Source organism: Hipposideros armiger, unplaced genomic scaffold (assembly GCF_001890085.2).
Source record: "Hipposideros armiger isolate ML-2016 unplaced genomic scaffold, ASM189008v1 scaffold_29, whole genome shotgun sequence".
Taxonomy (NCBI): domain Eukaryota; kingdom Metazoa; phylum Chordata; class Mammalia; order Chiroptera; family Hipposideridae; genus Hipposideros; species Hipposideros armiger.
The window spans coordinates 5,782,023-5,808,904 of record NW_017731379.1 but is presented as its reverse complement, the minus strand read 5'-3'; the positions used below and the strand labels follow the sequence as shown (position 1 = coordinate 5,808,904).

Sequence of the window (26,882 nt, the reverse complement as noted above, 5' to 3'; positions counted from 1 at the left end):
TGCCAGGGGTCCCTTTTCTTCAGGCCGCTCCAGGCTTTGGGGGACATTACAAAGTGCACTCGTTAGCAAAATAAAGAGGAGGCTCCTCTTTTTTATGTGGCTGTGTGACATTTCCAATAAGTACATATGCATTTAAGTTTTTTCTCTCACTGAAACCCTGATAAAAATGCAACTGTTAAGGAATTAATTTGTTTTTCTTCCTCGTTGTGTCCTTTCCAAGGGATGTCTGTGCGCCTTCATTCAGTCAGCAAACACTTGTGTTCCAGGCACTGGACAGGATGCTGGGAATGCAAAGATGAAAGATGCCGTTTTTTGAAGGATCCATTTCCATTAGCTGCACATATTAAGAGCTTATCACATGCTAAGTATCATGAGAAGAATTGAAAAGAGCTTGAATAGTTTCTTCCTTCAGAAAACTTAATGTAGTGAGAGAGATCACATATTGACATGAAAAACACTCCACGTTTGGAGAGCAGGTGTGAATTAATGTGATGAAACCTGAGTACAGGAATTCAGGGAGGATGTAAAATGGATGTGCCATCCATAGGGCCTGCACACCGAATCCTGTGGAAGGCAGTGCACTTCTGTTGTGCTTTTGAAGATCCCCTGGCATCTCGAACAGAATCCACGTGGAAATCCCAATCCCTTTCGTCTTCAGGGTGGCCAGACAGGACCTGGAGTGGCTGAATCCCCAGACCTGGCACCTCCGGCCACTTCATGAAGGCTCAGTGTGCCATATAAAGAAATACTCTTTATTTACTATGTGTGCCATGATGTGAACAGTGTTTGGAAGTGCTGTTTCGTGATTGCTGATTTGTCTCCGTCTCTCTAGATATGTACGACCAGGTGCTGAAGTTCGGTGCTTACATCGTGGACGGCTTACGGGAATGCTCTCAGCCTGTGCTGGTTTATATTCCTCCCCAGGCCGAGCTTCGGGGTGGCTCCTGGGTCGTGATTGACCCCACCATCAACCCCCGGCACATGGAGATGTATGCTGACCGAGAAAGCAGGTAGCGCGCCTTCCTTATTTCCATCCACTGCCTCTAGGGAGCCTCTAGCTCTTGGTTTCCTCCTGGAGAACATTATAACCAAGAGAGCTTTATTTGAATCTGTTCATTCCCAGAGGGCTCCAAGGTCAGAAAAGCAGACTTTCTAAATAGTGTCCGCTGGTGTAAGAAGGAAACCAGGCTGGAGTCAGGCTCTCTCGGTGTGACCCCCCGCCTCAGGTTCTTTACCACAAAGTCCTCTACTCCACACACCCCCAAACTCAGAGAGATTCTCTCTTCCTATTTGTTTTCAGATGTCTATTCACTGTCTCTCTCAGGTACGTGGCAAAGGGAACATAAAGCGAATTCGAATGGAAGGACTGAATTGTTAGTCTGAAGCTCTGAGGTCTTAACCCAGCTCTGCCACTGAGTAGTGAGGTGCTGGGAGCAGTCCTTACTCTCCCCAGGCTTCTTCTCCTTGTGTACAGAACAAGCTGGGTGCTCTCTGCTGTGCACCCCAGCACCCACATCCTGTGATTCCAAACCAAAACTTCTCCCTCCGAGTCCAGTGTCTCATCCAGACATTCTCGGAGGCTTGGAGAGCACCCACAGAACTGCAGGAGAAAAACCGCAGGCTTTTGTTGGGAGGTGACACCTGAAAATTCTTAAGTAAAAAAGATGAAATCTAGCTTCCTTTCAGAATCTGTTTTCAACCCTTTCCAAAGTAGGTAAACTTTACATCGTATTTCCTTGACATTTTCCATGCCAATTCCTACAGCCTGTCGTTTTATTACAGCGCCTGTATTTCTCTTTTCCAAAAAATTTCAGCTTTGTACTTCAAAAGCTGCTTGTCAAATCACTAGGCTTACGTTCTACACTAAAGAATTTATTTTATTTTATTTTAATTTTCCAAAGCCATTTTACTAAAAGAGCAATTTGCTAAATCTTTAAGGATTTTTTAAAAGTTTAACTGCATCAACACCATCCCTGACCTTGCCCTGGCATTTACATTCTCCTGCCTCTTGATTTCGTAGAGGGACGGATGACATCATACAAAACACAGCGTTTTATAGTATTCTATACAGTTTTCCCTGCACTTACCCTACCTTTTTTTTTTTTTAGTTTCCAGTGTACAAAATAAGTAATAGTTAGACATTTCACCCGTCACAAAGTGATAACCCCTCCCCCAATCAGTTGCCCCTCTGACATCATATATATCTTAAAGTCCTAACCTAGCCCCTGATTTGATACCAGATCAGAGACAATTTCTCTGCAGACTTGGGAACAACACTGGTTTCAACCCCACCTCTGTCACTTGTTAGACATGGACAAAAAGTCTCTTAACTCCCCGTACCTTCATTTGCTTATCTGTAAAATGGGGATACTAGTACCTTAGCTCATCGTGGATGTATTGGGTTGTCGGAAAAGTCATGACGCATTTTTGCAACGAAAAACAGAGAAAAAATACGGCATGACTTTTCCGACAACCCAATAGGCTGGGCATAGGGTTGTTGTGAAGATTTCTATGTGAGTACTTAGAACAGTGCCATGCACATAGTAGCATTAGCTGTAACTTTTTTTTTTTTTAATGTAAACGTTTATAGAAAAGAAAGGTGTTTAGGGTAAGTTCCAAATAGAACGCCATTAGTATGCATTAGAAGTAACCCGAGACCCCTCGCTGGGTCGTTTCCGTAGCAGTAGGCAGAACATCACTGCTTGGCCCGGCCGTGTGTGTGCGTGTGTGCGTGTGTGTGTGTGTGCGCATGCGTGTGTGTGTGTGTGTGTGTGTGTGTGTGTGTGTGTGTGTGTGTTCTACCAGCAGGCTGACAGCCGTGTGTGGGACTGATGAGCGTCCACCCTTCACCGTACAGCTCAGGCGCTGGAGGTGGTTCTCCTGCCACTGTGCCCACATCATCTTTTTTTTTTTTCCTGGAAAATAATGTGACTCCTGTTACCTTTATCAGCTGTAGGTGGTAGAACCTGTATCCTTCTCCCTTTGAGATAGACGTAGACGGGTGTGGTAATGAGAACGCTTTTAATTGCTTTTTGCCAGGCCCTCCTCATACCTCACTTAGACACTTCTCTGGTGCCTGTTCCTCTCCCTGGGGTTACTTCTGTGAGCCATGGGTGGGCAAAACCATAATGAAGCTATTTCCTGGTCCACAAATTGTAACTGGCCTCATTCCGTTGTCTCCTGCCTTGAAAGTGCCTCTGTTTCTGTTTGGTTATGTTTTCTTTTTTCTCTCTTTGATCCAGGGGATCAATTCTGGAGCCGGAAGGGACAGTAGAAATCAAATTCCGCAAAAAGGATCTGGTGAAAACCATGCGTCGGGTGGACCCAGTCTATATCTACTTGGCTGAGCGATTGGGTATGTCTGCTTGTCCTCCTGGCAAATCAATGAGCCATTCAGCTGATTTGTAATGAGTGCATTCTAGGCCAGGGGAGGAGGCACTGAAGCATTTGATCAAATTCATGATAATCTTTATTTACTGTCCTCTGTATGGTAAAAACCCTGGTAGAATGAAATAGTGTGTGTAATAGGAGGGTAAGTGGGCCCTAAAAAAGCTAAAGTCACCCGATTTTTCTCCAATTTCCTTATAGTTCAAATAGCCCATTTTTCTAGGCTTGCGGATGTCCTTGTAACGAATAATTAGCCAGAAGTTGCTGTTGGGGGCAGGCTAATCAGGCAGAGAATATGCTAGACTTCAGTGTCGTCTTTGGACAAACCTGCCTCATTTCTGAGGGATGGGAGAGTCAGTGTCATGGGATGGGAAAGCTGGAGACCTTCCCAGGCGGTGCTCTGGGGCCACCCTGGGCTGGAGAAGTGGAAGGAAAGATTGTGCACTGTGCGCCTCTGAACAAGCTGTGGCAGCAACCGCGCCGGGAGCCTCGCACGTGATGCTTCCAGCCATGGCTCTGTTGCTCATTTGTTTCTGGAGCTTTTGGAAGGCGCTTGCAATCCGAACATAGGACAAAGCCATGGGAGTTCTGAGTTGAGTCCAGAGTCTGAATGAGTTTCAGATCCTTTCAAAACACTGATTTTTCTGCCCAGGTCTCCCATTGAGCCCCTTGCTGTGTCAGTAAAGATAATGGCTTGAGGTTCTTTTGTTTGTTGGTTTGTTTTGTTTTAGTTTTTTCTAAAACAGCACAGAGATTCTCTTTAAAAGGTAATGGAACTCAGTGAGTGGAAGGCGTAAAACAGAGAGATGCGAGCTCATTTATGTTCCAACTGGTAATTTAATTAATAAAGTACCCTTTGTGGACTCTTGATGTCTTCACCACCTAGAGACGCAAAAACTTCTGAAAGTGTATGTACATCCTGGCCTTTGGGGCCCTGAGCCAGGTTGCTTGCCATGCACAGCGACTTGGGTTTCAATAAGCCTGTTTGTGTCCCATTGTTTGCCAACAACCACCAATAACTCTAACCCACTGCAGCCTGATCCCTTTATGGGAAATGCACACATACAACAAGAAATTGGCGAAGTTGTTTCTAAAATCTATTGCCACCCAGAGTTGTCGAGGTGGTTTTTTTTTCTCTTTCTTCTCCAAACAGGATAATTACTTCTGACCAACCCCATACACTTTAATTAAAGTAACTGCAGCTCAAGAGCAAGTTACTCACAACTGTACACAGAGAAAGCTCTAAAAGCTTCAGCCACTGATAAGCATCTCACTTAGATGGCTCATAATTGCTCCCAGCATCCAGCGGATCGTTGCTGCTGTTTTTACCACTAATTCTGTACAAAGGCAGCAGTGCCACAATTGCAGGACACAGCAAATTGCATAATTTTCTTCTTCTTTTATTTTTTTTTCTTTTTTTCTTTTTTTCTTTTTTTTTTTTCCCCCTCTCTTTTGCTGGTTTTCTTTCTGGCCAATTTAAAATTTGTCAAAGTCGGTCTTCTTCTGGATCACTGCCCTTTGATATTTCGCGCACTCCATTTGCCACAAACAAGCCGCAGGGCCGCAGTTCATGCTGACTCTAGCAGAAGCAGAGAGAGCTCCATTTATCTTACACTGCCTGCTGAATTCCTACTCATTAACTGGGGGTTCACTGCCTCTTTTTAACCCCCCAATGGCTGTTATCATCCCTTCAGAGTAACTGGGTGGTAGGAAGAGGGATCCTCTCTGACATCTGTTTGCAGAATGGCTGGATGGTGAGGGTTGTGGGCCTAAAGCTTCTTTCTCCTGAAGGAACGTGAGCGCGCTCCCACCTTCACCCAGCACTTTTTAACTTTTGAGACACAGGACGGGGCGAGGGAGGCGATTCCCAAGTGATGGCCGTTTAATCATTTGTTACAAATCATCTCATTATCAATTTACTGTCCACATTGAAGAAAAGTGTATTTATTTAACCTTGACCAAAACGGCACTAAAGAAAGAATCCTTAGGCTGCTGGATGTGAAGCAGGCTCTGGCCTGAGGCTGCTTGGGAACATGAGAAGGGGACCTGGACTAAAAAGAACTATGTTCAAGGCTTGGTTATGTTGCTTGAAGGTGAATTGTTTAACGTCTCTGCACAGCGATGTTTTCATCCAGAAAGTGGGGATAACACCTCCACTTTAAGGATCAGATGAGTGTATATTGGCTTTCAGCCTGCAAAGCATTTTTCAAACATGGAGATCGGCATCATTTCCTTTCTGTCTTAATCACCAGAAGAAGCACATGGCGCTGTTTGGTATTAGGCATTCTCTGCGGCTTAGGTCCACTTTTGGAGCAAGTGGTGTAAGAACAGAAATAAGAAAAGAAGTGAGGGGTTTTTTGTTTGTTTGTTTTTTTAAAGAATTTTATTGGGAAACAGTGTGTTTTTCCAGGACCCATCAGCTCCAAGTCAAGTAGTTGTTTCAATCTAGTTGTGGAGGGCGCAGCTCAGTGGCCCATGTGGGGATCGAACCGGCAACCTTGGTAACCTTGGTGTTATGAGCACTACGCTCTAACCACCTGAGCTAACCGTCCGCCCCCAGAAGTGGTCTTGTCTCTCCAGCATTTGCAGTCTTTTAGAGAGACCATACACACCCAAGAGTATTGGTAACACAACAGAGAACAAGGATGTAACAGAAATGCCATGAACCCAGCTATTGGGGGGTTCACATTGGCTTTTGGTTCCTTTCTCAATGCCTAGAACCAATGATTGCCAAAATGCTTTTTTACAAAGTGGGTGAAAATGAACTCACTTTCTAGATTGGGAGATGGAGGCAAATAGAAGAATTAAATGCGTCATCCAAGATACAAAATTAATGTACGGTGGAGCCCAGGGTGACATTCTGGTTCCCCGTGTCCCACTTTTCTCAGGATTTCCTCAGTTTTTACCTCAGATGAATCCTGAGCCTGATCAAAATGAAACAAAAATTCTTTCCCTTTGTGATCTAAAGCCAGTTCCACTGAGGAAAAAAAAAAACCAGATTTAGGCGAAAGCCTCTAGGAGTGGATGTCATTTTGTGTTCCCAGCCTGCCCCCAGTTGGCCTCCGCACAGGGGAGCACGCTGCCAGGCCACTTAGACAAACCAGTGCACAACTGATTGACTGTGTTCAAAAACATAATTACTGTGTATACTCTAAGGACAATGAGTAATATTTAATTTCTGAACAGCTAACTTCATCTTTTTCAATGACCTTTTGTCATTTTCTATACTTAGTTTGGGTAGGAAGGTGGTGACACCAGTTTGCAGTTGTGCGATTATAACAGTGAGTCTGGAAATAGTACATACAACTGATTGCTGATAAAGGTAAAGGAGAGAATTCCCCCAGAAAGAAATGTGATGTAAACCCAGATACCAGAGTCTGGCATTGCTGGGCCAGTTCTGACCTTGGACTCTGAGAACTGGGGCTTGAGAGAGGCGGTGTGGAGAGGGTCAGCATCCTACCACTCGGCTGCCTTGAGGAAATCAAATTCCTTCCCTGGAAATGGAGCCCCGGCCCTTCAAGGCCTCCTTGTGTCTCCCTGAGGTCCTCTCCTGGATCCTGGCCCTCCTCCTGTGTTCAGAGGGAAATGACAAATCAATTTAGATAGAGAGAGAACTGTCCAGCTCAAGTATGAAGCAATTGTAAGCTCTCCACTGTCCCTCTCCCTCGGTACAAAGAGCACCTGGGCAGAGGAGCCGCTTAGTGGGGCTTTATTGTGCTCCAGACACATGTCTCAGCCGTGGCCCCACTCCCGGGCAGCCGGGCAGCCTGCCACGCAGCAACTTGGCTGTGGCCGCACGGCGTGCCCTGGGAGTGAAGGTCTGACAGGCAGAGGCAGCCCTCGCCTGGCCTCCCCAGCACCCAACACACCTTCTGGCCCAAGGCACTGGGTGCAGATGGAGTATTGTGGCTGCGGGTGAAGATAAATGTGTCGTACGTCTTCAGGAAGGCCCTCCTCCCAAGCCTTCTCTTTAGCAGCCAGGATACAGGAGAAGGACACTTCCTTGAGTTAAGTAAGGGGCTCTAGGAGCTGAGGTGCTTTTCTGACAGAGATGATCAAAGTATCCGAGCTGTGTGTTTTTCCATCTCTAGTGTCCATCTTCAAGATGTCTTAAGCTGAAAAGAGCCAGAGTTGCTTGTTTGAGGCAGAAAGCAGCACCCTTACTGGAAAGCTGAGACGAGGAAATAACGATGGTCCAGTATGTACCCATGCCAGGGGAGTAGCCTCTGGCCCTCTCAGCTGTCGTACATGGAGTGTCCTCAGTAGAACCGCGGCCACCCAACCGCTGGGCTCTGTGGTGGGAGGCGATGAGAAACCATGTAAGGTTTTCTATTGTGAAGGTAGAAATGATGGGATCATGGCTCCTCCCTTAAATTAACAGCAGCTTAAACCCCCACCTCATCACACTGATTGGAAGCTCTTCGGCTTAATACAATTTAGTGCAGTAGTAACAACACTTTCTGAAGAGGAGGAGTCTTTTGGGTCTGATCCGTTAATCTGATTATATTTTTATAAGCACCCAGGCTTACCTCTTCCCCAGGAAGCAGTGATTCACAGTTCGTTCAGGCCAGAGGGACCTGGCAGGGGTTTTGTTAGACTGAACCTAAGCTTCTGTCTGCCTGGAGGGTGTCACCAGGATGTGTCTGCGACATCCTGTTCCTCACTTGGTCCCAGCCGACCCAGATCCCTCCTGTTCCTGCACCAGCCAGGCTGGGGAGAGCAACTTAGGGGAAGAAAACAGTAAACACTTCAAGGCTTATCGCCACTTGAATTCAGAGAATTCTGTGCTGTTTCCTGACTCTCTTGTGGGGGACGTTTGCATGGGCGTACAGGAGACAGGGCTGCAGGGGGAATAAGACATTTTTTTATTCTTATTTGGAAGTCTCTGGGTTTCTTGTAATGATTTTTAAAAATATGAACAGCAGAGCACCAACACCATCCCGAGGAACCTTAGGGTTAAACATCCCTTGAGAGGATTGCTGTTAAAATCAATATGCAAATGAAGTTGAATTTAGATAGGTATAGCCCCCTTTGAAGAAAAAGCAGATATATGAAAATAGGATTTAGAAAAAAAAACTAGATACATTGGGAGAAATTATTCCCATTACAAAAGGATTATTTGCTTTACCAAAGGATTCACTGCAGGGTTCCTTCTAAACAGCTCCCTTAAGGCATTTAAAACAGGATCTGATTTACGCAGTTTTTCAAGAACGCTTTTGTGCAAGGAAAGGCACACCTGTTATGGAAAGGGAAATCGTTTTGCAGGGGTTTTTTTCACCCCTTTACTATCTTTATACAGAAATTTTTCTCAACATAGAAAATATGATTACATAGATCTTTTAAACAGCTACTTACATTTGTACTTCTGAATCTTAATAAGACTCCAGCCTTTTTTATGCTGATTTTTCAGTCTCAAGGTTGAGGTGTGTGTCCCTTTACCTGAGATATTCTGGAGCTTAGTAAGGGAGGGTGGGCTGGTTCTTTTCTTTAGCTTCCTGAGTATTTAACCAATCAAAGCAAATTGCTTTCTGAAGAGAGGGAAGAAGGGCCCATAAAAGTTGAAATTGGGTTTTAATTTACAGGGGCTTCTTAGCATAACTTAAAAAAAAGTTAAGAATTTAAAAAAAACAAAAACATTTTAATATCATATTCTTTTATAAAACATTTTTCCTGTTTGCCACATTAGGATTGTTATTACATTAATGAGACACGGAGCTCAGAAAAGGAAAGAGATTTCTACAAGGTCACCTAGTGCCTTTGGCTGAACAGAATTTTTTAGCCTACACCCAATTTTTATTCTAAGCTTTGAAGATATGACCCCTCATTCCAATTCCTCCTCCATAGGATGTGGCCTGCTCATCATCCCCAGGGCAAGGCTGGCCTCCTCCTTCCGTCCCCCTCGGTGTCCTGGTGGGGAAGAAACACTTCCTGCTGCTGAAACCAGTCTCCTGGGAAGCTTTTCCTCAGCTTTGACCCCGTGGAGAAGTGTGGCTTCTCATGCTGTCCTAACCCGCTGCTGCTCTGTGGACCCTTGTGGGTCAGTGTAACTTAAAGAGCGTGGGCTCTGAAGCCAAACTACCTAAGTCCAAATCCCAGCCCCACTGTTTCCTAGCTTTGTGGCCTTGGGCAAGTTCCGTTACTTTTTTGTGCCTGTTTCCTCATCTGTAAGGTATAGTGATCTTTTAGGGTTGTTATAAAGATTAAATGAGATGAAAAGTACATAAACAGTACTAGCACGTAGTAACATCTCAGTAATGGTAGTTCTTATTTGATCAGACTAGTAATGCCTCTTCTATTTATATTTAACTCTTTACACTTCAGTTTTTTTAATTATAAAGTTGGATTTTCAGGGTTTCGTGGGGACTTTTTTATTTTGGGAAGGAAGTTCGATGGGACTAACCTGCGTCTCTTCTCTCATTTCAGCCTTTCCCTAAAGTAGGATTCTAGAAAAGAATGATTTTCTTCTCTGTAGCATAGTCTTACACACACACACACACACACACACACACACACACACACACACACACACACACACACACACACACACACACCTGACTTGCTTTCCTAAAAACCCTGAGGCCCTGCAATCTGGCTAGAAAAGAAAGAAAACCATTCCAAGATATTTAATTGTACAGGGAGCTTACAGGATTGATCGAGAGCTTAGCTTTTTACAATAGTCCAGTGAATAAGAAATGCTCCTGACAAACGATCAATGATAGGATAATCACTCTTTATCCCCCTCCTCATTCTTACCTTCTTTCTTTCAGGAGAACAGGGTTCAGAAGTCAAAAATCTTTATAGACGCCGCTTTTAAATTAAGCAGAAAATAGACATTGACATATTTGTTAATCTCCCCTAAATCATTACCGGGGCTGGCTGCTTTGCTGTACAAGGAGAGAGGGGCCCTCGGTGTGCTACACAAGGATCTAACTAGCTGAAGAGCAGCTTTTTATTTTTAGAAAATAAAATTTAGAAAGCCTTTTGTTCTCCCGTTTAAAACAAAATACACAAATCCTTGACTTTCTCATGTACATTTTAAAACACATACATTCTCTACTTCTGTCTTGTCCTTGCTGTGATGCTTTTTTGAGGGTGGTCTTGAACTGCGGTCAGAGGCTTTACTGAAGGAATCAAACAAGGCGGCTTTTGGAGGGACGCCCTGTGATCTTCCTAGTCCCAGGAGGCCAGAACATTACAGGTGTTTGTTTAGTTATTCTTTCAAAGCTCTAAAATAGCTTGATTGGGTGGACAAGACCTTCGGTAGCCCAGGAGCCAACCTTTTCTGTCCTTCCACCTTGGTAAAGCCAAGGCCTTGTTCCCAGGATGCTCTGCTCCTAAGTCCAGAAGCCCTCCCCCTCTGCACCCAACACTGGCTGGGCTCTTAACTCCTTTCTAACACAATGAACCAAACTCTTCCACTGATTGCCCTTCTGAGGCCACTGCCAGGACACTTCCTTGACCGCCTTCAGTACCATTTAATGTGGAGGGACACAGGCTTCGGAGACAGCCAGACCCAAGTGCCAATCCTGACTTTGCCACTTCAAGAGCCAGATGCCACCGGGCAAGTCACTTTCCATTTCAGAGCCTTGGTTTTCTCATTTGTAAAATAGACATCTGTTTGTAAGATTGGGTTGTTATAAGAATTAGAGATGATGTGTATGAAGCAACTTGGAAAGGGCTCCGTGATATTTAGGTAGTTAGCTTGGCTCCGTGATATTTAGGTAGTCAGCTTGGCAGCAATGGTAACAGCTGATCCGACCTAAGTCTGAATTGTGCATGGTGACTTATGAGCTATGTGATCCTGAAAGCACTGAGCGCAGTGCCTGGCACGTAGTAAATGCTCAATAAATGGTGTGTGTTACATGTGTGTACATGCTCGATGTTGGTTGTTTACCCATAGGGAAGACATTGTGAGGGTCTGGAATTCCCCGTTCAGCCATATCCACTGTCCTGCCGTCCCTTGCCTCACCCCGCAGAGCTGTTGTGCTCTTTCCTGATCTCATAACAGGAGGAGCTCCCCTTAAACCCTTAGACCTACAGAGTGTTCGGAATTACTAGAGACATTGTCTTGGTCTCAGCTGTGGAATGAGACTAAGATGGAACTTCAGCTTGGACAGCCACGAGTCCGTCTCCATCATTTAGGCTTTTCTGAAATTAAAAGGACACTAGTGCTGAAGCACTTGTCCTCTGCCCAAGTAAGCAAGAAGACACAATATAACAGTGTTCAAAGGCTTCAGGGGCCACGCTGCTGCACATGAGTCCTGGCTCAGCCCCTTTCTGTGTTCGTGACCTTGGTAAGTTCCATAAGTTCTCAGTACCTCGGTGTCCTCACCTGTATGATGAGGATAATAGGAATACCAATCTCATAAGGTTGTTGTAAGGATTAAATGAGTGAATAGATAGAAGGCACTTAGAATAGTGCCCAGCACCCTGTAAATACTCTCAGTTTTGATTGTATGTGGGGAGCCAGGAAAAACAATTTTTTGGTTTGCTTATTCTTTTTAACTTTCCATTTGATGTAATTTTGCAGAAAAGTTATAGTAGTATGAAGAACTTCTGATGCCTTTTTCTCAGATTCACCTATGGTTAACATCTTGTCCCATTTGTTCGATCATTTCTGCAGGCTGATATCCATGTGCTTGTTCACTCTGTACACACACACACACACACACTCACTTTCCTGGAGCCATTTGGGAGTAAGCTGTAGACATCATACTCCTTTATCCACAAGTATTTAGTGTGTGTTTCTAAGAGCACAGACTTTTCCTACATAATCACAATACATTTCTCAAAATCGGGAACTGTAACGTTGATACAACTCTACTGTCTAGTTCATATTAAAATTTTACAAATTGTCCCAATAATGTCCTTTATAGTTTTTTTTGTTTCGGTTTGGTTTTTTTGGTCTGATCTAATCCCAAACCATACATTACAATTTGCTGTCAAGTCTTTTTATTCTACTTTAATCTGGAATAATTCTTTGGCCTTTCCTTTCATAATCTTCACTTTTTTTTCTTTGAAGAGTACAGGCCACTCTTTTTGTAGCACGTTCCTCAATTTAGGTTTCTCTTATATTTCCCCATAGTTAGAGTCAAACTGAATTTTGGGCAAGAATATTGCAAAAATGATATTCTGCCCTTCTCAAAACATTGTATCAGAAGGAACATGATATCAGTTTGTCCTATTCATGATAATGTTAACTTTGATTACTTGTTTAAGGTTTGTTCACCAGGTTAATCCACTGTAAAATTACCATTTTCCCCTATAATTAATAAGTAATTTCTAAGGAGATACTGTGAGACTATGTAAATATCCTGTTCCTCATCAAACTTTCACTTGCTCATTTTAGTATCCGTTGGTAATTCCTGGCAGAATCAATTACTGTGGTGATTGTAAAATGGCAATTTTCTAATTCCATCATTTCTTCTATGCCCATTAATTGTTGTTCTGCTGGAAGGGAGCGTTCTCCCTTCCCTTCTCCCCCATTTAATTATTTATATCAGGATGGACTCACAGTTTCTTATTTTATCCCATAAATAATCTGTTTGATAATAAACATCATTATCTTTTTTGATAAACTTACTGCTCAGCTTGTCCCAGACTTGGCCAAGGGGAACACCTTCAGACTGACTGTGTCCTGTGTCCTTTCTACATGTCCTGATCGTTTTTTGAATGCTTCCTTGCTCTGTGACAATTACGTTCCAGGCTCGTTTTATATTTTCCCTGCCCCAGCCCTGGAGTCAACCGCTTCTCCAAGGAGTCTTGGTTCCTTCCTTTCACTGGAAAAGGAAAAATGTTTGCTTCCCTGTCAAGGATGTTATAACTGAGACAGTCTGGTCTCAGAACAAAGAAGTTGGCCCTCCTCCCATCAGTTCTCCAGGCAGATTCACATTAGAATGAATGGGCCTTCATCTCATCCGACAGTGGGGAGCCCAGCGCCCTCATGTTATCTTCCTGGTTTGGAAAGAAAGCAGCTGAGGTGACAGGGGCCCAATGTGTTAAGTCAGTGACTGTCTTCTATGTGAGTCTAAGAAAAGATGGCCGTCAGCATTCTTCATCACAGCTCTAAAGTAGTGATGGGCTAATAAAAAAAATAAAAATAAAAAAAAAGGTGGTAGAGTTGGGCATCCAAAAACCCCATAAAAATCAAGCTATGTACTATAGTTACATCCCTGTTCTATTAACATGTGTTTGTATATAATACTTACAGCTCACTCGGCAGCCCAAGGCTGTTTATTGCATATGATTCATAGTGGCATAAAAAGCAAGGCCCGTTCCCAGACATGCTTGAAAAAGACCTTTCCTGCAGCCCATCACCTGTGGTCATGTGTTTATTTGTCAACTTTGGTGACAAAGCACTTCAGGTTGTCCTCAACACCGAGGGCTGTCACCTATTGCTCCTTCCGCTAGACTTACTCCTCCTTACTAGGCAGGCAACTAAATTTTCAGTATTGATCTCAAGTTCCATTCTGAGAGTAATTAGGAATAAAAGTACAACACAGCAGCACCTCTACTGGGACTCTATGGGGGGTGGGGTCCTTGTTATAAAGAATTCCTGTTTCCTGTCTCTTTGAGTGAAGGTACTGTGTGCTTTTTAAGCTCAGTGATCCAAATGGGGCTTGCAGAACACCTTTCCCTTTTTATTCTTCCTTCTCTTTTAGCCCAAGAGCTAGAATGTCTTTGTCACTGTGGTCAGGGGTTGGCTCTGTCAGTAGCAGCCCAGGCAGGAGACTAGGGGCCTGGCTAATCCCCTGAGCCAGCATGAGACACCCAGATCTGGCTCTCACCAGCTTGGATTCCACTAATTTCAGATTAATAGTATCCACAGCTGAGATGAGAAGCTGTGGGATGAAGCCGCTTGCAACTCTAGGAGTCATTCAGATCCTTATCAAGTCAGGCGGGTGACTGGTGTGGACACGAGGAACGAAGAGCTACTGGCCTCTGCTTGGAAGCAGAGGAATACCCTCCCACCATGTTCCATGGTCCACGCACTCGCGCTGCTCAGGGCATGGGCGTGTGTCCTTCCCGGGAAAGGGCCCAGCCGTGAGTGGGTGAGCTGATGAGACATGCAGGCCTCCAGGTGGCTGTCTGCACCTGCTCAGGGAGAGGCCTGGAGGGAGGGACCCCCATGGCTGCTTTCATAGTTGTGACCTCCACAGGGACAGGAGGACACGGGGGCTCCCCGTGGCAAGGTCCGCTCGGGTCTGGCATCTCGCAGATGCCTGTTACTCAGCAAAGAGATGGTGAGGCCGATGGAGCAGGTCACAGAGGGAGGGGGCGACTCCTCATGACTGTGGCTGCTTCTGAGCAGAGAGCTTCCCGGATGCCGCACAGTGTGATGGGCAGGTGTATTTAATTGCAGGCACCCCAGAGCTCAGCGCGGCAGAGCGGAAGGAGCTGGAGAACAAGTTGAAGGAGCGGGAGGAATTCCTAATTCCCATTTACCATCAGGTAGCCGTGCAGTTTGCTGACTTGCACGACACACCAGGCCGGATGCAGGAGAAGGGTGTTATTAACGTAAGTACAGTGGCTGCCACGTCTCCTGCCTTGTCAGAGACCCGCGGGCAAGCAAGTGTGTCTCCTGCACACGGGCTCACGAGTAGGAAGCCGATGGGGCTGGGTTAAACAGCTCGTGCAGATCAAACCATTTTCAGTTGCTTTGGAGAGACCTTTCCCTTTTCCTATATCCACTATCGTCCTATAACAATTTATGGTATAGATTACTTTCTGGGCTCCTCCGGAGGCAAGCCCCATTTTACGGGTGGGAAACCGAGTCTCATGTGCCTCCACTGGGGAGAGCCGCCCAGGTGATCCTCAGGCTGTAATTACTAGTGTCAGGATTCCAGCCGCCGCTCACTTGCATTGGATTTGCCTGCACCGTGTGCTCAAACCCAGTTCCTCACTCGGCTACCTGGGATTCACAGCCCTATCCCCAGAACATCTCGGGTGTGGGTGGGGTCAGCATTAGCCAGGCCCATCTCTGGCACAATGCTGTGGTCAGCGGGGTGCAGAGGAGACACCCGCAGGTGCTGGGGGCTCGTGGCCAGCTCTTGAATCTCTGGGGGGCTTGTTGGAGAATGGGGTTTTGTGCCTGGACCCTGGGCACTGAGCAGGGATTGGGGCTGGGGCGACTAAGCTTATTCCTGTCTGTGCACAGGACATCCTGGACTGGAAAACATCCCGTACCTTCTTCTACTGGCGACTGAGGCGCCTCCTGCTGGAGGACCTGGTCAAGAAGAAAATCCACAACGCCAATCCCGAGCTGACCGATGGCCAGATCCAGGCCATGTTGAGGCGCTGGTTTGTGGAAGTGGAAGGAACAGTAAAGGTAGGTGGGCGCCCTCGGAGCAGCCTTCACGCTGTGCTCCTCCTGCACCTGAGGACTGCAAGGCTTGTCACCTCAGAGTCACCAGGCCTCTGCAGGCCGGAGTGGAAGGATAGCATGCCAGCCTGAGCCTGTTCCTCCCCCCACAGTAATGTGTCTTGATGGCATGTTAGCAGAGGTGGTAGGGCATTTTTTGCAGCTCATTCTACCACTCAGCAAACGTTTTTGAATCCTTGCTACATACCAGACCCTGCATTAGGTCCTAGGGACGTGGCAGTGAGTGAGCCAGAGGTTGTTCCTGTCCACACAGAGCTCACCATCTGGTGGGAGAGACAGATTAGTCCAGAGGCCACATACGACAGTGAGACCCCGTGTTGAACGTGGCAAACCGAGGACAGCACAGAGCACAGAACAAGGGCACCTGACCACTCTCTGGGAAGGGGAGTCTGGGAAGACTTCTAGAAGTGGCATGTCAGCACAGATCTGAAAACAAAGTAGAAATGAGGGAGAGGTTGGTTTGGGGGGTGCAGGAGGAATGTTCCAGGCAGAAGGAGCAGCACGTTCTAAGCCAGCGGTTCTCAACCTGTGGGTCGCGACCCTTTTGGGGGTCGAACGACCCTTTCACAGGGGTTGCCTAAAACCATCGGAAAACAAAGATATTTACATTACGATTCATAACAGTAGCAAAATTACAGTTATAGAGTAGCAACGAAAATAAGTTTATGGCTGGGGGTCACCACAACATGCGGAACTGTATTAAGGGGTCGCGGCATTAGGAAGGCTGAGAACCGCTGTGTAAGGTCTGATCGCAGGAGTATTGTGCATGGCAGCCATTTCGGGATGGCTCAGAGGCTGGGGTTGTGCGGGGCCATGGTAGCTGTGTTGAGGGGTTTGGACTTGGTCCTAAGTCCCATGGGAAGCCACTGAGGTAGTTTAAGCAGCAGAGAGATATCATGATTTGTGTTACAGGGAGACTGCTTAGAGGGCCGTGTGGAGGTTGGAATTGAAGGAGGTAAGAACGCGAAGCCTAATAGGAAGTGACTGTGACCACAACGAAAAGACTTCTGATTTCAAATCGGAGCTGGAAGGAAATGGGAACTCTGAATCTGGCATATTCTTGGGCTGATCTCACAGGGCGGGCACAAGCTTTGGAGCCGTGACCCCACTGAGGTGGCGTCCCCCATGTCCTTGCCCCAGGACTGGGGGTGGGGTGGGTCTGAGGCCAGTATGAGCAGGCCCCAGCATTTGCCTCTAGAATTGTGGGTTGCACAAGACAGTCCACAGGAAGATGAGAAGGAAAGGTTAGAACGTTTATTTCTATTAATTTTGACTAGGAAAATGAAATTAACCTTTATTAGTATATGGATAAAAAGTAAATCATATACGTCCTCATAAACATTTTAGCAGAATATTGGTAGTATGTGCTGGAAATAGAGTTGTCTTCCTGATAGCTCTGTGACTGCTGGGTAGAGGATGGAGGGAGGGCCACTCCAGCCTCTTTCTGGAAAGCGTCGCCTGAAGTCTCTGCTGAGTGTTCTCAGGAAGGAACTCCAACATCTGCCGTCAGTTTTAAAGTCAGTGAATCAGGGTGCCTCTGAGATTCACCTTTGTGTTAACTCTACCCATTTCTTTACGACTGAAAAGCTTCTTTGGATAAATATTTCAGATGTGCAGCAGGGGAGTGCAGCCTTATGTGACATCTGGTTCAGGTTAAGGTCAGTCTGTGGCATCATAATTGAGTGAGACAATTTTGTCAGCGGCTACTGGCAGCATCTAGTGGAAGTTGGCATTGAAAGTCAGGCGAGTGTAAAATAAGAGGCTGTTCTCCAGTTCAGAGTGGCCGGCTGGGTAAATGGAGTGTGTGCGTGTGGCCAGGAGAGGCCCGCACCGCCTCCCTACCACATTAGTCACTAATGGAGGCGCGCGGCCTCAGTGGGCACGAGGAGAAGGAATAGCTTCCCTCGAAGCAGGAAGTGAGTGGCGAGGCCCTTCAGTTTCTCCTTAGCGGCCTGCTCCCAGGGGACAGTGAGTCGAGAAACAGGTCATTGCCATCTTTTATCGATGGAGAGAACAGTTGACTGTATATGCATAGACTTCCTGGCTGGAGATCAAGTGCAGAAGACAACCTCAGCCCCATAGCTCCGGGGGCGGCTGCCTGAGGCACTGGGAACTAACTGTACCCAAGAACCGAGGCAGTTTCCCTCGCCCCTGTCTACAAAAGTCAGCCTTCTCCTGGGCTCTCAGTCCGGGACAGCCGAGGAGAGAAAGGAGGGGCGCACACTCCTGTGATGTGGCTTTGAAACCTCCTTCCATATTCTGCAGGCTCAGCAGGACCTAGTTGAGTGTGGGGTGGGTGATAAAATCTGCAGTGCCCTTGAGAGAAGAAAGTGTTGCAATGTTCAAAAGCCTCTGTGCTGCCTCTGAAGGGCTGACACAGAATCCGCTCCGTGTTTGGGAATGGCTTAAAATCTTAAAACCGCCACTTTTTGTTGGCCCCTCAAACAGTGATAGATATTGTGTGCTGTGTCTCTCAAGTGCAAAGACTGGCTAAGTCTAGACCCGGCTTTGCACCAAGGGGTGACCCTCTAATCCTTATTGTGGTTACTGGTAGGGACAGACATTTAGTGATAGGCATCTATTAGCTAGGCTGGGTGTTCCTTTCCCCCAGAGAATTTGTTTTTTTAGTCTTAATCCTAAAAGAGATTCCAGGACAGAAAATTTGAAGACACTGTGATGTTACGTAACTGAACGATGTAATTCTTTTGTTTCCCTTAGCGGAATCTGCTACCTGAGCTATGGGAGTCTGTGTGAGTCCCTGGGACAGTCCTGTTGTAGGAAATAGGGCTTATGGTTCATAGTTTCACTGCAGGCAGAAGAAAAGCACCACTACAGCTCCCTGAAAAAAAATAAGAATTTAGGTTTAAACTGGGTCGTAAAAACATGGCACACATTTGTTTCATGGACATGTTTTCTCTCTTAATTCCTAGATCCCCAGTTTGAGGCTTGTGGTTTTTTCAAACCAACTGAGTTTTCCCCCCCAATAGTAGAAATTGAGAGTAGAACTCTGCATGGAGCAGTGAGAAAAACGGGTTTTTAGAATCCAACCAGCTTTGCCGTTTACTGGTATGGACATATTATTTAAGCCCCTGTTTCTCATGTGTAAAAGGGATGATGTTTATTTCACAGGGTTCAGTGAGATTTAAATGACATGATAAGTATGGAGCACAGTGTATGGCACTCAGTAGACAGCTTCTCCTCTCAGCACAGCCTGTTAGAAGGTAAACAATAACAATGTAACATAGACTAAGAGTTAAAGATATAGAAGGTAAAGATCTTGGCAAGAAGGGGTTGGTACCATGAGCACAGTAGATTCCCAGTGACTGTTCTTTGTCTTGCTCTAATTTATCCACAACCCAGGATGCCATAATACCTTCTTATTGTGCAGATAACTACCCAGTCACTCTTATTCTGGATTTCCAAATGAGGTGAATGGTGTATGGAGGCCACTGTGAGGATGATAGTGGGAAAAGCACTGTTGATAGGGTCATTTGATTTGGAGGCAGGCAGTGAGGCAGAACCTGGAAGGCACTGGCCCCAGGTGGCCTATGGGCTGAGACTGGAGGGGCTCTGAGGAGACCCCAGTCCACATGGCTATTTGCTATTGTACTGCAAGGCCTCAGAAAAAAAGTCACATTGCTGGAGGTGTCTCCAGGCCGCTGGAAGTGAGTTATCTGTAAGGCATGTAATCAGGCCCCACATCCATCAGGCTGGGCCCTGGTCACTCCCTGGCCCTGCTATCCCATTGAGTAAGGAGGGCTTAACAGCTATCCAATACGTTAGAAATGAAAGTTTCCAAACAGGTCATTTAGATTTTGTAAGATAGACTAATTACTACACACAATTAGTGAGGCTGAGCAGTACCAGAGATGCTTATCTGCCCATGCAGAGAGAGAGAGAGAGAGGAAGTGTCTGCTGAACATGATTATAAGGCCCCGATGGGATGTTCAGTATTAAAATGTTCTGATTGGGATGAGTGTCGAGCAGGTGACACACGGGCCCAGGTCTGGGCTGAGATTAGCAGCCCTGTATTTCACACTTGTTTAAAATCCACACTGGGCCACTAGGAGTAATGAGCCACATTTTCATAACTTGAAGGAGGGCAATGATAGTGGCTTTGGTTTTTTGGTTTGTTGTTTTTTCTGGGAATAGAGTTGGTTCATCCTTTTGGGTGGCTGGAGTGAGGAGTCTTACAACTCTGCTCTAAGAGGGCAGGCAAGGAACTGCAGACTCCCTGACCCAACGGAAGGGAGCTTTGCTTTTTCAGCATGGAGAGGAGGAAGTTAGCTCACAGCCGTATATTAAACCCTCCCAAGTCTGTTTCGGAAAACCTGTAGCACTGCGCATGCTTAAGTTTGTTTGTTCTTGCTAAAAATGCAACTGGCGGGGATCTGCGACACCTGTGCCCTCACATGCACTGAGTGACGCTTGACTGGGGTGGGGCTTGTTGGTTGTCATCCAGCTGCTGTACTTTGAGGAAACAGCAGGTCTTTCCTATAAGGGCATTTTCAAAGGGGAGACTTGAGAGCAACCATTCTGAAACTTGGAATTGTTGCCCTAATCTTGTCTGGGAACTTTTTTAATGTTTAATTTAAACACCTAGCATGTTCTGTGGCTGTAGGAGGGGAAGGCAGAAGAGTTTTCTCTAGAGGGTCGCTGGCTTTCCCGTGTAGTGTCTGAGCATCGTTAGAAGCAGGCATCTTGTTAGCTAATACATTACACCAATCAAGGAGAGTTATCTTAAGCCACAATTAATCTGCTCCCTGGCATATGTTGATAGGAAAGCATCATGCTGTTTCTTAATTAAAAGCAAACGGATTAAAAATGATTAATAAGAGTATTAAATATTCTCCTAAACGAAAGGCTTTGGGATTCTTGAGTAAATCTATTTTTTTTCCCATCCTGAAATCAAGCAATAGTCATTGTTTTAGTTTTTCCTACCTCCAAAGCTTTATAAGCAGGGGCGTCTTCAGAAGTCCTCGAGCCACAGAGCAGAAGAATAAATTCCCAGTGATGTCAGAGTCCAGGTGTGTCCATCCATCCGGGGGTGTACAGGAGCTGGAGGGCAGGAGTTAAGGCCACCAGGCTGTGGGAGAAACATCACCACCACCCGTGTCAATAGAGATTGATGGGGCACCTCCTTTCCTGCTGTTTAGCCTCAGATGTCAGCAGTCCTGACCGAGGCCCAGAGAGGTGGGAAGGTTCGCTCAGGGCTGCACCATCTTGGCCACACCACCCGGACTAGGAGAGCTGATCTTTTTGTCAGCGACTACTGAGAGGGGCAAATTTGGAAGCAGAAAAAAAATGGGACAAAGCGCTAGAAAAGGCGCACTGCTGATCCTTAATCCTGGGGCCCCTTAATCCTTCAACTGCGCAGGACTCCTTAAGAATTGTTGGAAATGTGGAAGTCAATTACATGACATATAATAAATAACCAGTCACAGCTAACTCGACAGCTAACTCGCCAGCTAAGTTAGAGGTGGGGAAGTGAGAGTGAAAAGAAACCATTATTTTTAAAGGCACAAACTAGGAAGTTAGGAAACAGTGCAGCGTGTCTCTTACTGCGAGGCCTCTTGAAGGGTGTGAGGGAAACACCGCCCTGGGCCTCGCAGGCCCTGCAGTCACAGCTGTGGCAGACACAGGTTCCCCGGCCACATCTCCAGCCTCTGAGAGTCCCTAATGCACCCACCTATTAAATTACAGCGCCAAACTCATTGTCATTCTGACTTTGACTTCGTTAGTGATAACAGAGAAGGATAGCGCACCTTTAAATGACGAGCTTGGTGTTTAATTACCCAAACAAAATGACATAAATATGAATGAGCCCTAATGGTGGTACTTGGTTTTCCGGAAACCATTAACAAAACGATTCCTAAATGATTTGTAAAGAAAATGAGAGGAGAAGAGAGCAAGGAGAAGGCTATTAGGTTTCTAACACACTCCTGAATTATTATGTAGTCAACTACCTAGGAAATACTCAGCTAAATGATCTTGAAAAAAGGAGGCGCGAGGTGGGTGGTTGAGACTTTCAGGGTTACAGACGTCTTGACCCCTTTGAATACTCTCCTAGAAAGTGAAATGGGCTTCTGACCTGGTGGCTGTCCCCTAGCGGCCAGCCTCCCCCCCCCATCAGTCCCCCTCCATGCCTCATGGGCTCTGTCTCAGGGGACTTCCCCCACCGGGCAGCTCCTCTGCTGGGCCTGCCTGGGACTCCCAGGAGACTCACTTCTTAACTTTCTCTCCAGCCTGCCTGATGATTAAGTTTTCTCTCAGCCTTTGTGGAATAGAGACCTAGAGTGACAGGATCCCAGTCAGAGTGTGAGCATGACACCCCTGAGGGTAGATGTCCCCGGAATGCAGCTGTGTCAGGGAGGGAGGGTGAGGGCAGCTCCTGCCTCGAGGCCTGGTTTGCCTTCCTCCACCCTGCCAACAGTAACAGAGTCCACCCAGCACGCTTTGGAGTGACTTTTCCGGGTATCGCACAGGCAGGGTGTCCGGCCTGGCCCCATGTGTCTGACCTGATTCGTCTGTTTTGCAGGCCTATGTTTGGGACAATAACAAGGATTTGGTGGAATGGCTGGAGAAGCAGCTGACAGAGGAAGATGGCGTCCGCTCAGTAATAGAGGAAAACATCAAATACATCAGCCGAGACTATGTCCTCAAGCAGATCCGCAGGTGAGACCCGCCGGGGGCCCTCCTCTAGGAGAAGTGGGGCTCACTTCTTTGGAACGAAAGACTGAAGAACAAATCTTGAGATGACGATGCCTTACGACCTGTGTGGTCTCTTTCTATTTGAGATGCTCTGGTTGACTCAAGATAAAAACAGAACCCTAAAGCACAATTCCTCCTCAGCTCCTGGTCCCCTTCGTAATCTCAGCTAGATGAAGGCTTAGTTCACTGTGCCCCACAATAGCTCCCAATGCAGACACTCCCAGCTGGACGGACGATGCTGTGAGGAAGGCCGATCACACAGTAGTTTCCTGGGGCACTGCCTGCCTCCTCTCCCCAAACCGAGAGCTAGCTGTCTTCTTCTAGTCTCGGTCTCCCCCATAGGATGGGGGGTGGAGACTGCTGGGGATGTGTTTTTAAAACTTCCTTTAGAAACATTTCACTTACAGAAAAGTTGCAAAACTAAAAGCAGCACAAGGAACAAACCTGTACCCGGGGGTCCTCGTCACTTCCATTTCACCCCATTTGCTTTATCGTTGGTGAGTGTGCTTGTTCTTTCATCTGACCCACGCTTTGTAGAGCTGCTCATTTGGAGTTGGTCAGATGTTTCCTCATGAGGAGGTTCAGGTTGTAGATTCTCAGCCAGAACGTCACAGACGTGATGACGCAGCCCTCACAGGGGACATCTGGGGATCCACGATATCACCTGCCCCTCCTGTTTCGGTCACCTGGTTGCGATGTTCCTCAGTTCTCCACGGTACAAATACTGATTTCCCCCTTGTACCTAATAAGCAGTCTGTGGGAGACACGTGAAGGCCATGCACACGTCCTTCCCTCATCAGAATTCCCACCTAGATGTAGCCTCCACAGACGGGTCTTGGGTCTCTGGTCTTTACAGTGAGGTGGCAGAAGGGTAACTGCCCAGCCCCGCCCAGCCTCCACACTGCCCAGTCGCCACTCCAGCTCCACAGTAGGCAAAAGTCCTCTCTCCTCCATTCATTCAGGTGTTCATTACTAGTGTAGGCTCATGCAGTTCTATTCTTTCAGTCAATTCTAATTCATTGTACTTCCTTCTAATTCATTGTACTTTGGTGCCCCAAATGTCCCAGATTTAGCCAGTGGGAGCACCTTCATGCTGACTCCACTATGCCTGTGACATGCCTCCCTCGGTTTTGGTTTTCTTGAAGTACTTCCTCACTTTTTGACGTAGCAGAATGTTTCAGGTTTATCTTGTAGCTACCTTGCTATTGGGGACATTTTTCATGCAGGAAAATAAATCAGGTGAAGTGGTGACTGACGCGTCTGCACTGGACTGTTAGCATGTTTATGGGGCACTTCTTAAGCTACCCTGACCTTCTCCTGTTGCCTGTCTCTTTCCCTCACCGCCCCACATCTTCCTCCCCAGCTTGGTACAGGCCAATCCAGAGGTTGCCATGGATTCCATCGTCTACATGACCCAGCACATCTCACCCACGCAGCGAGCGGAAGTCGTTCGGATCCTCTCCACAATGGACTCCCCTTCCACGTAGGAAGAGCTTCCTGCCTCCGGAGCGAAGGGCTAGCGAGCTGCCTTTTTACAACTGAAACCACTGTAACAAGCAGACACAGGAGACCCAGCACTGGAATCCAAGTGACGTTTTCTTTCCTTCAAATGTTTTCAGGTTATGCTTGACATACTGGAACATAGGGTGACAAAGCCCCTGCGCCAGCCACTGGTCACACCCATCCCATTCAGTATTTATTACCCCGGCTGTGACAACAGTCCTCTCTCCCTGCACAGACCTGCATGAGAAGGCAATGAAGGGTACGGTACGTACCATGAGGTCTTCCTACACAAAAGCAGGACTGCCCTTCCTGTCCTGCCAGCCCTCTGGTCCAAGCCTGGGGCAGTGAGCGGCGCCCCTCAGCCCCAGCCCCAGCCCCATGAGCTGCAGCCACAGGCAGCAGAGGAGGGCTGGGACTGAGGCGACAGGCCCAGCACCAGGTCCAGGGAGAGGAGGAGGCCTCACGTCCTGATTTCTTTACCCCCACATTCAGCCCAGTCCACACTAGGCACTGGAGACGAACCAGTCCCAGTCTCATCACACCAAGGTACCTAGTTATGAAGAAAAACTAGAGCATGACATCTGCAAGCTCCATGGGAACGCAGAGATGAGGGCAAAACCATGATCCAAGAAGCAAAGATAATAGACCAAGTCACTGTTCTGCATTTAGGGGCCTCAACCTTGAGTTCAGTTCTCTTAGAACGGAAAGATGGTGACCACCCCTCACTACCTACCCTGCACGTCTCTGCTCCTCTAGCTATTGCACCTGTGTGGCGGAGCCCCCGCCTTCTCCCAGGGGTCCCACAGGCAGAGCTATAGGCTGAGTTGGCAGAGGAGAAGCCAGGGGAACTGCCCCCTCTGCCGCTGATTGAAAGTAGTTACACAGGGAGAGTGGGCCGGACAGTCTCTTTTTAGGATTTGGGAGGTCGTTACTAGTAAGGCTGGAGCTTTGATGGTTGTAAGAGGTCAGTACTGCCTGTAGTCACTCGTCTCTTGTTTCCAGGGCAACTCTCCTCGCAGCTGCCAGCCCTGCTCCCCTTGGGTCTGGTCTCTTCCTGGAATGTACATAGGCAACAGGTGCAACCCGTCTCCCCACAGCTGCTGAAAGGAACCCTGGTGACAGCCATGCTCTTGGCACCAGGAACTGACCTTCCCGGTGTGGGGAGGCTTCCGGGAACACAGAACCCACATGACCTTAAGATTATCTCCAACCCCATCATGGTGCTGCTGTCTTCCAGGCGCACGGGTCCCTCCCCGGCCAAAGGCAGGGCCTCCTCACCGGTGGTGGAGCGAGTTTATTTCAACAACAGAGCTTACTGGCTCCCCCGTTGGTGTTCTTAAAGCATGAGTGGCAGGTGATCGGGGCTGGTATAGCATCCGATTCCTCAGTGCAGCTAACTGCATTTGTCACTGATGACCAAGGAGGAGATCACAGACCTTTCAGAAGCAGGGGTAGGAATACTTTTGTACGAGCTACAGTTTTGAGCCTTAACCTTCTAGTTCACACACGAAAAAGAGCTCCACCTCCCCTTTTTGAGGAACAGTTTGTGCAGATGGGCACTGGGTGGTTGTGTACGTCACTGTCTGCCCCCAGGAGGTCAGAGCCTCAGCCAGGCTGCCCTGGGGCAAGGCACAAGCGTTTGGCACCATCAGAGCAGGGCGGGAAAAAGGAGGGAACAACTTACAGTCCAGGAAGACGCATCGCATCCACTGTTGCTAGTATCTGCTTACCCAGTAAGTACGAATTGAATTCATTGATCAAATTATTCCTCTACACTTTCCTGCAATAAGTAAAATTCCACCCCCTGCTGGTATTAAGTCCCACCCTCCAATGGGCTTGCCCTGGCATTTCTTCAGAGGCAGGGTGGGTTACACTCGTTGACGTCTCCCCCCTCCACCAAATTATGACACATTCAGTGAATCCATCTCCTCTTAGAACCTGTAATGCCTATTCCCCCATCCCCAGAGCTCCTCGCTGTAAGTCTTACCCTGGACAGGGATTCTCACATGGAGAAGACAGAAAGCCACAGAACGTGAGCGCTCTGCTATGCCCACAGCCCACTACACATGCAAGGTTCCTGAGGCAGGAGGAAGACGCATGATGTATGACCGAGACTTGCTTGAGCTGAGATTGCCATGTCTGTTATTCTCGTTCACAAAGCAGCCTTCACTTGTCTCATTGAGACGTCGATGGACACACACCCTGATGAGCAAGGAAATTCAGTCAAATGTCTTCTTTTCACATTTTGTTGAAATAAACCTCCACATTTGTAGAAGAGTCACTGTTTGTCATCTCAGCCCATGCCCAGCCACTCCTTGGCCCACTCTGAGCGGGGGAGCTTTCAGCACCGGCAGGGTGAGCCCTGCTCCCTGCTGAAAGGGGAACCGTTGTAATGACGCGGTGCCACACACTGCTTCAGCAAAGTGACAGTTTTCAGAGACTTGACGACTGTTTGAATACACATACCCTTGATGGCCCAGGCAGTTTCAGGGGTGTTCTTAAAATGAACACAGATTTGAACCTCTCGATGTACATGATTTTGTGGGATTTTCTGGGTCAGATGAATAGCGAACCATTTTCAGAGATCACCTCAGGTACCTCTTAATAATTTAGCTACTAAGTGGAGTGTGAATGCTTGTTTTGGGCACCAAAGGGCTGTAGGGGCAGGAAACGCATGAGTGTGTGCCGTCAACCCTCTGCCTCAGCTCCTCTCTGTGAATCCATGTGGTTGTAGCAAGAACAAACACCAGTCCCTAAACATTTGCGAAGAAAGGCGGAGGCCACAGGAGAGCAGGGCAGGGAAGCACTAGCCTTGCTGAGTATTAAACTCAGTGCTGTATCTGTCTCTCTGGGATGTAAAGCAAAGGGTGGCTTTTCTAAGATGAAAAGATGTTAAGAT

General features: G+C 47.1%; 1 protein-coding gene across 1 annotated transcript in view; it reads left to right on the top strand.

Moving 5' to 3' along the window:
- Positions 1-26,260, top strand: part of ACACA (acetyl-CoA carboxylase alpha) — a 368,135-nt gene extending 341,875 nt beyond the window's left edge. The window contains exons 52-57 of the mRNA XM_019636609.1: positions 833-1,010; positions 3,243-3,355; positions 14,750-14,904; positions 15,545-15,715; positions 22,308-22,444; positions 23,844-26,260. Of these exons, the coding sequence (XP_019492154.1) occupies positions 833-1,010; positions 3,243-3,355; positions 14,750-14,904; positions 15,545-15,715; positions 22,308-22,444; positions 23,844-23,967 (878 nt within the window). The 3' untranslated portion in view covers positions 23,968-26,260. The remainder of the gene's footprint in view (positions 1-832; positions 1,011-3,242; positions 3,356-14,749; positions 14,905-15,544; positions 15,716-22,307; positions 22,445-23,843) is intronic.
- Positions 26,261-26,882: the final 622 nt, after the last annotated feature.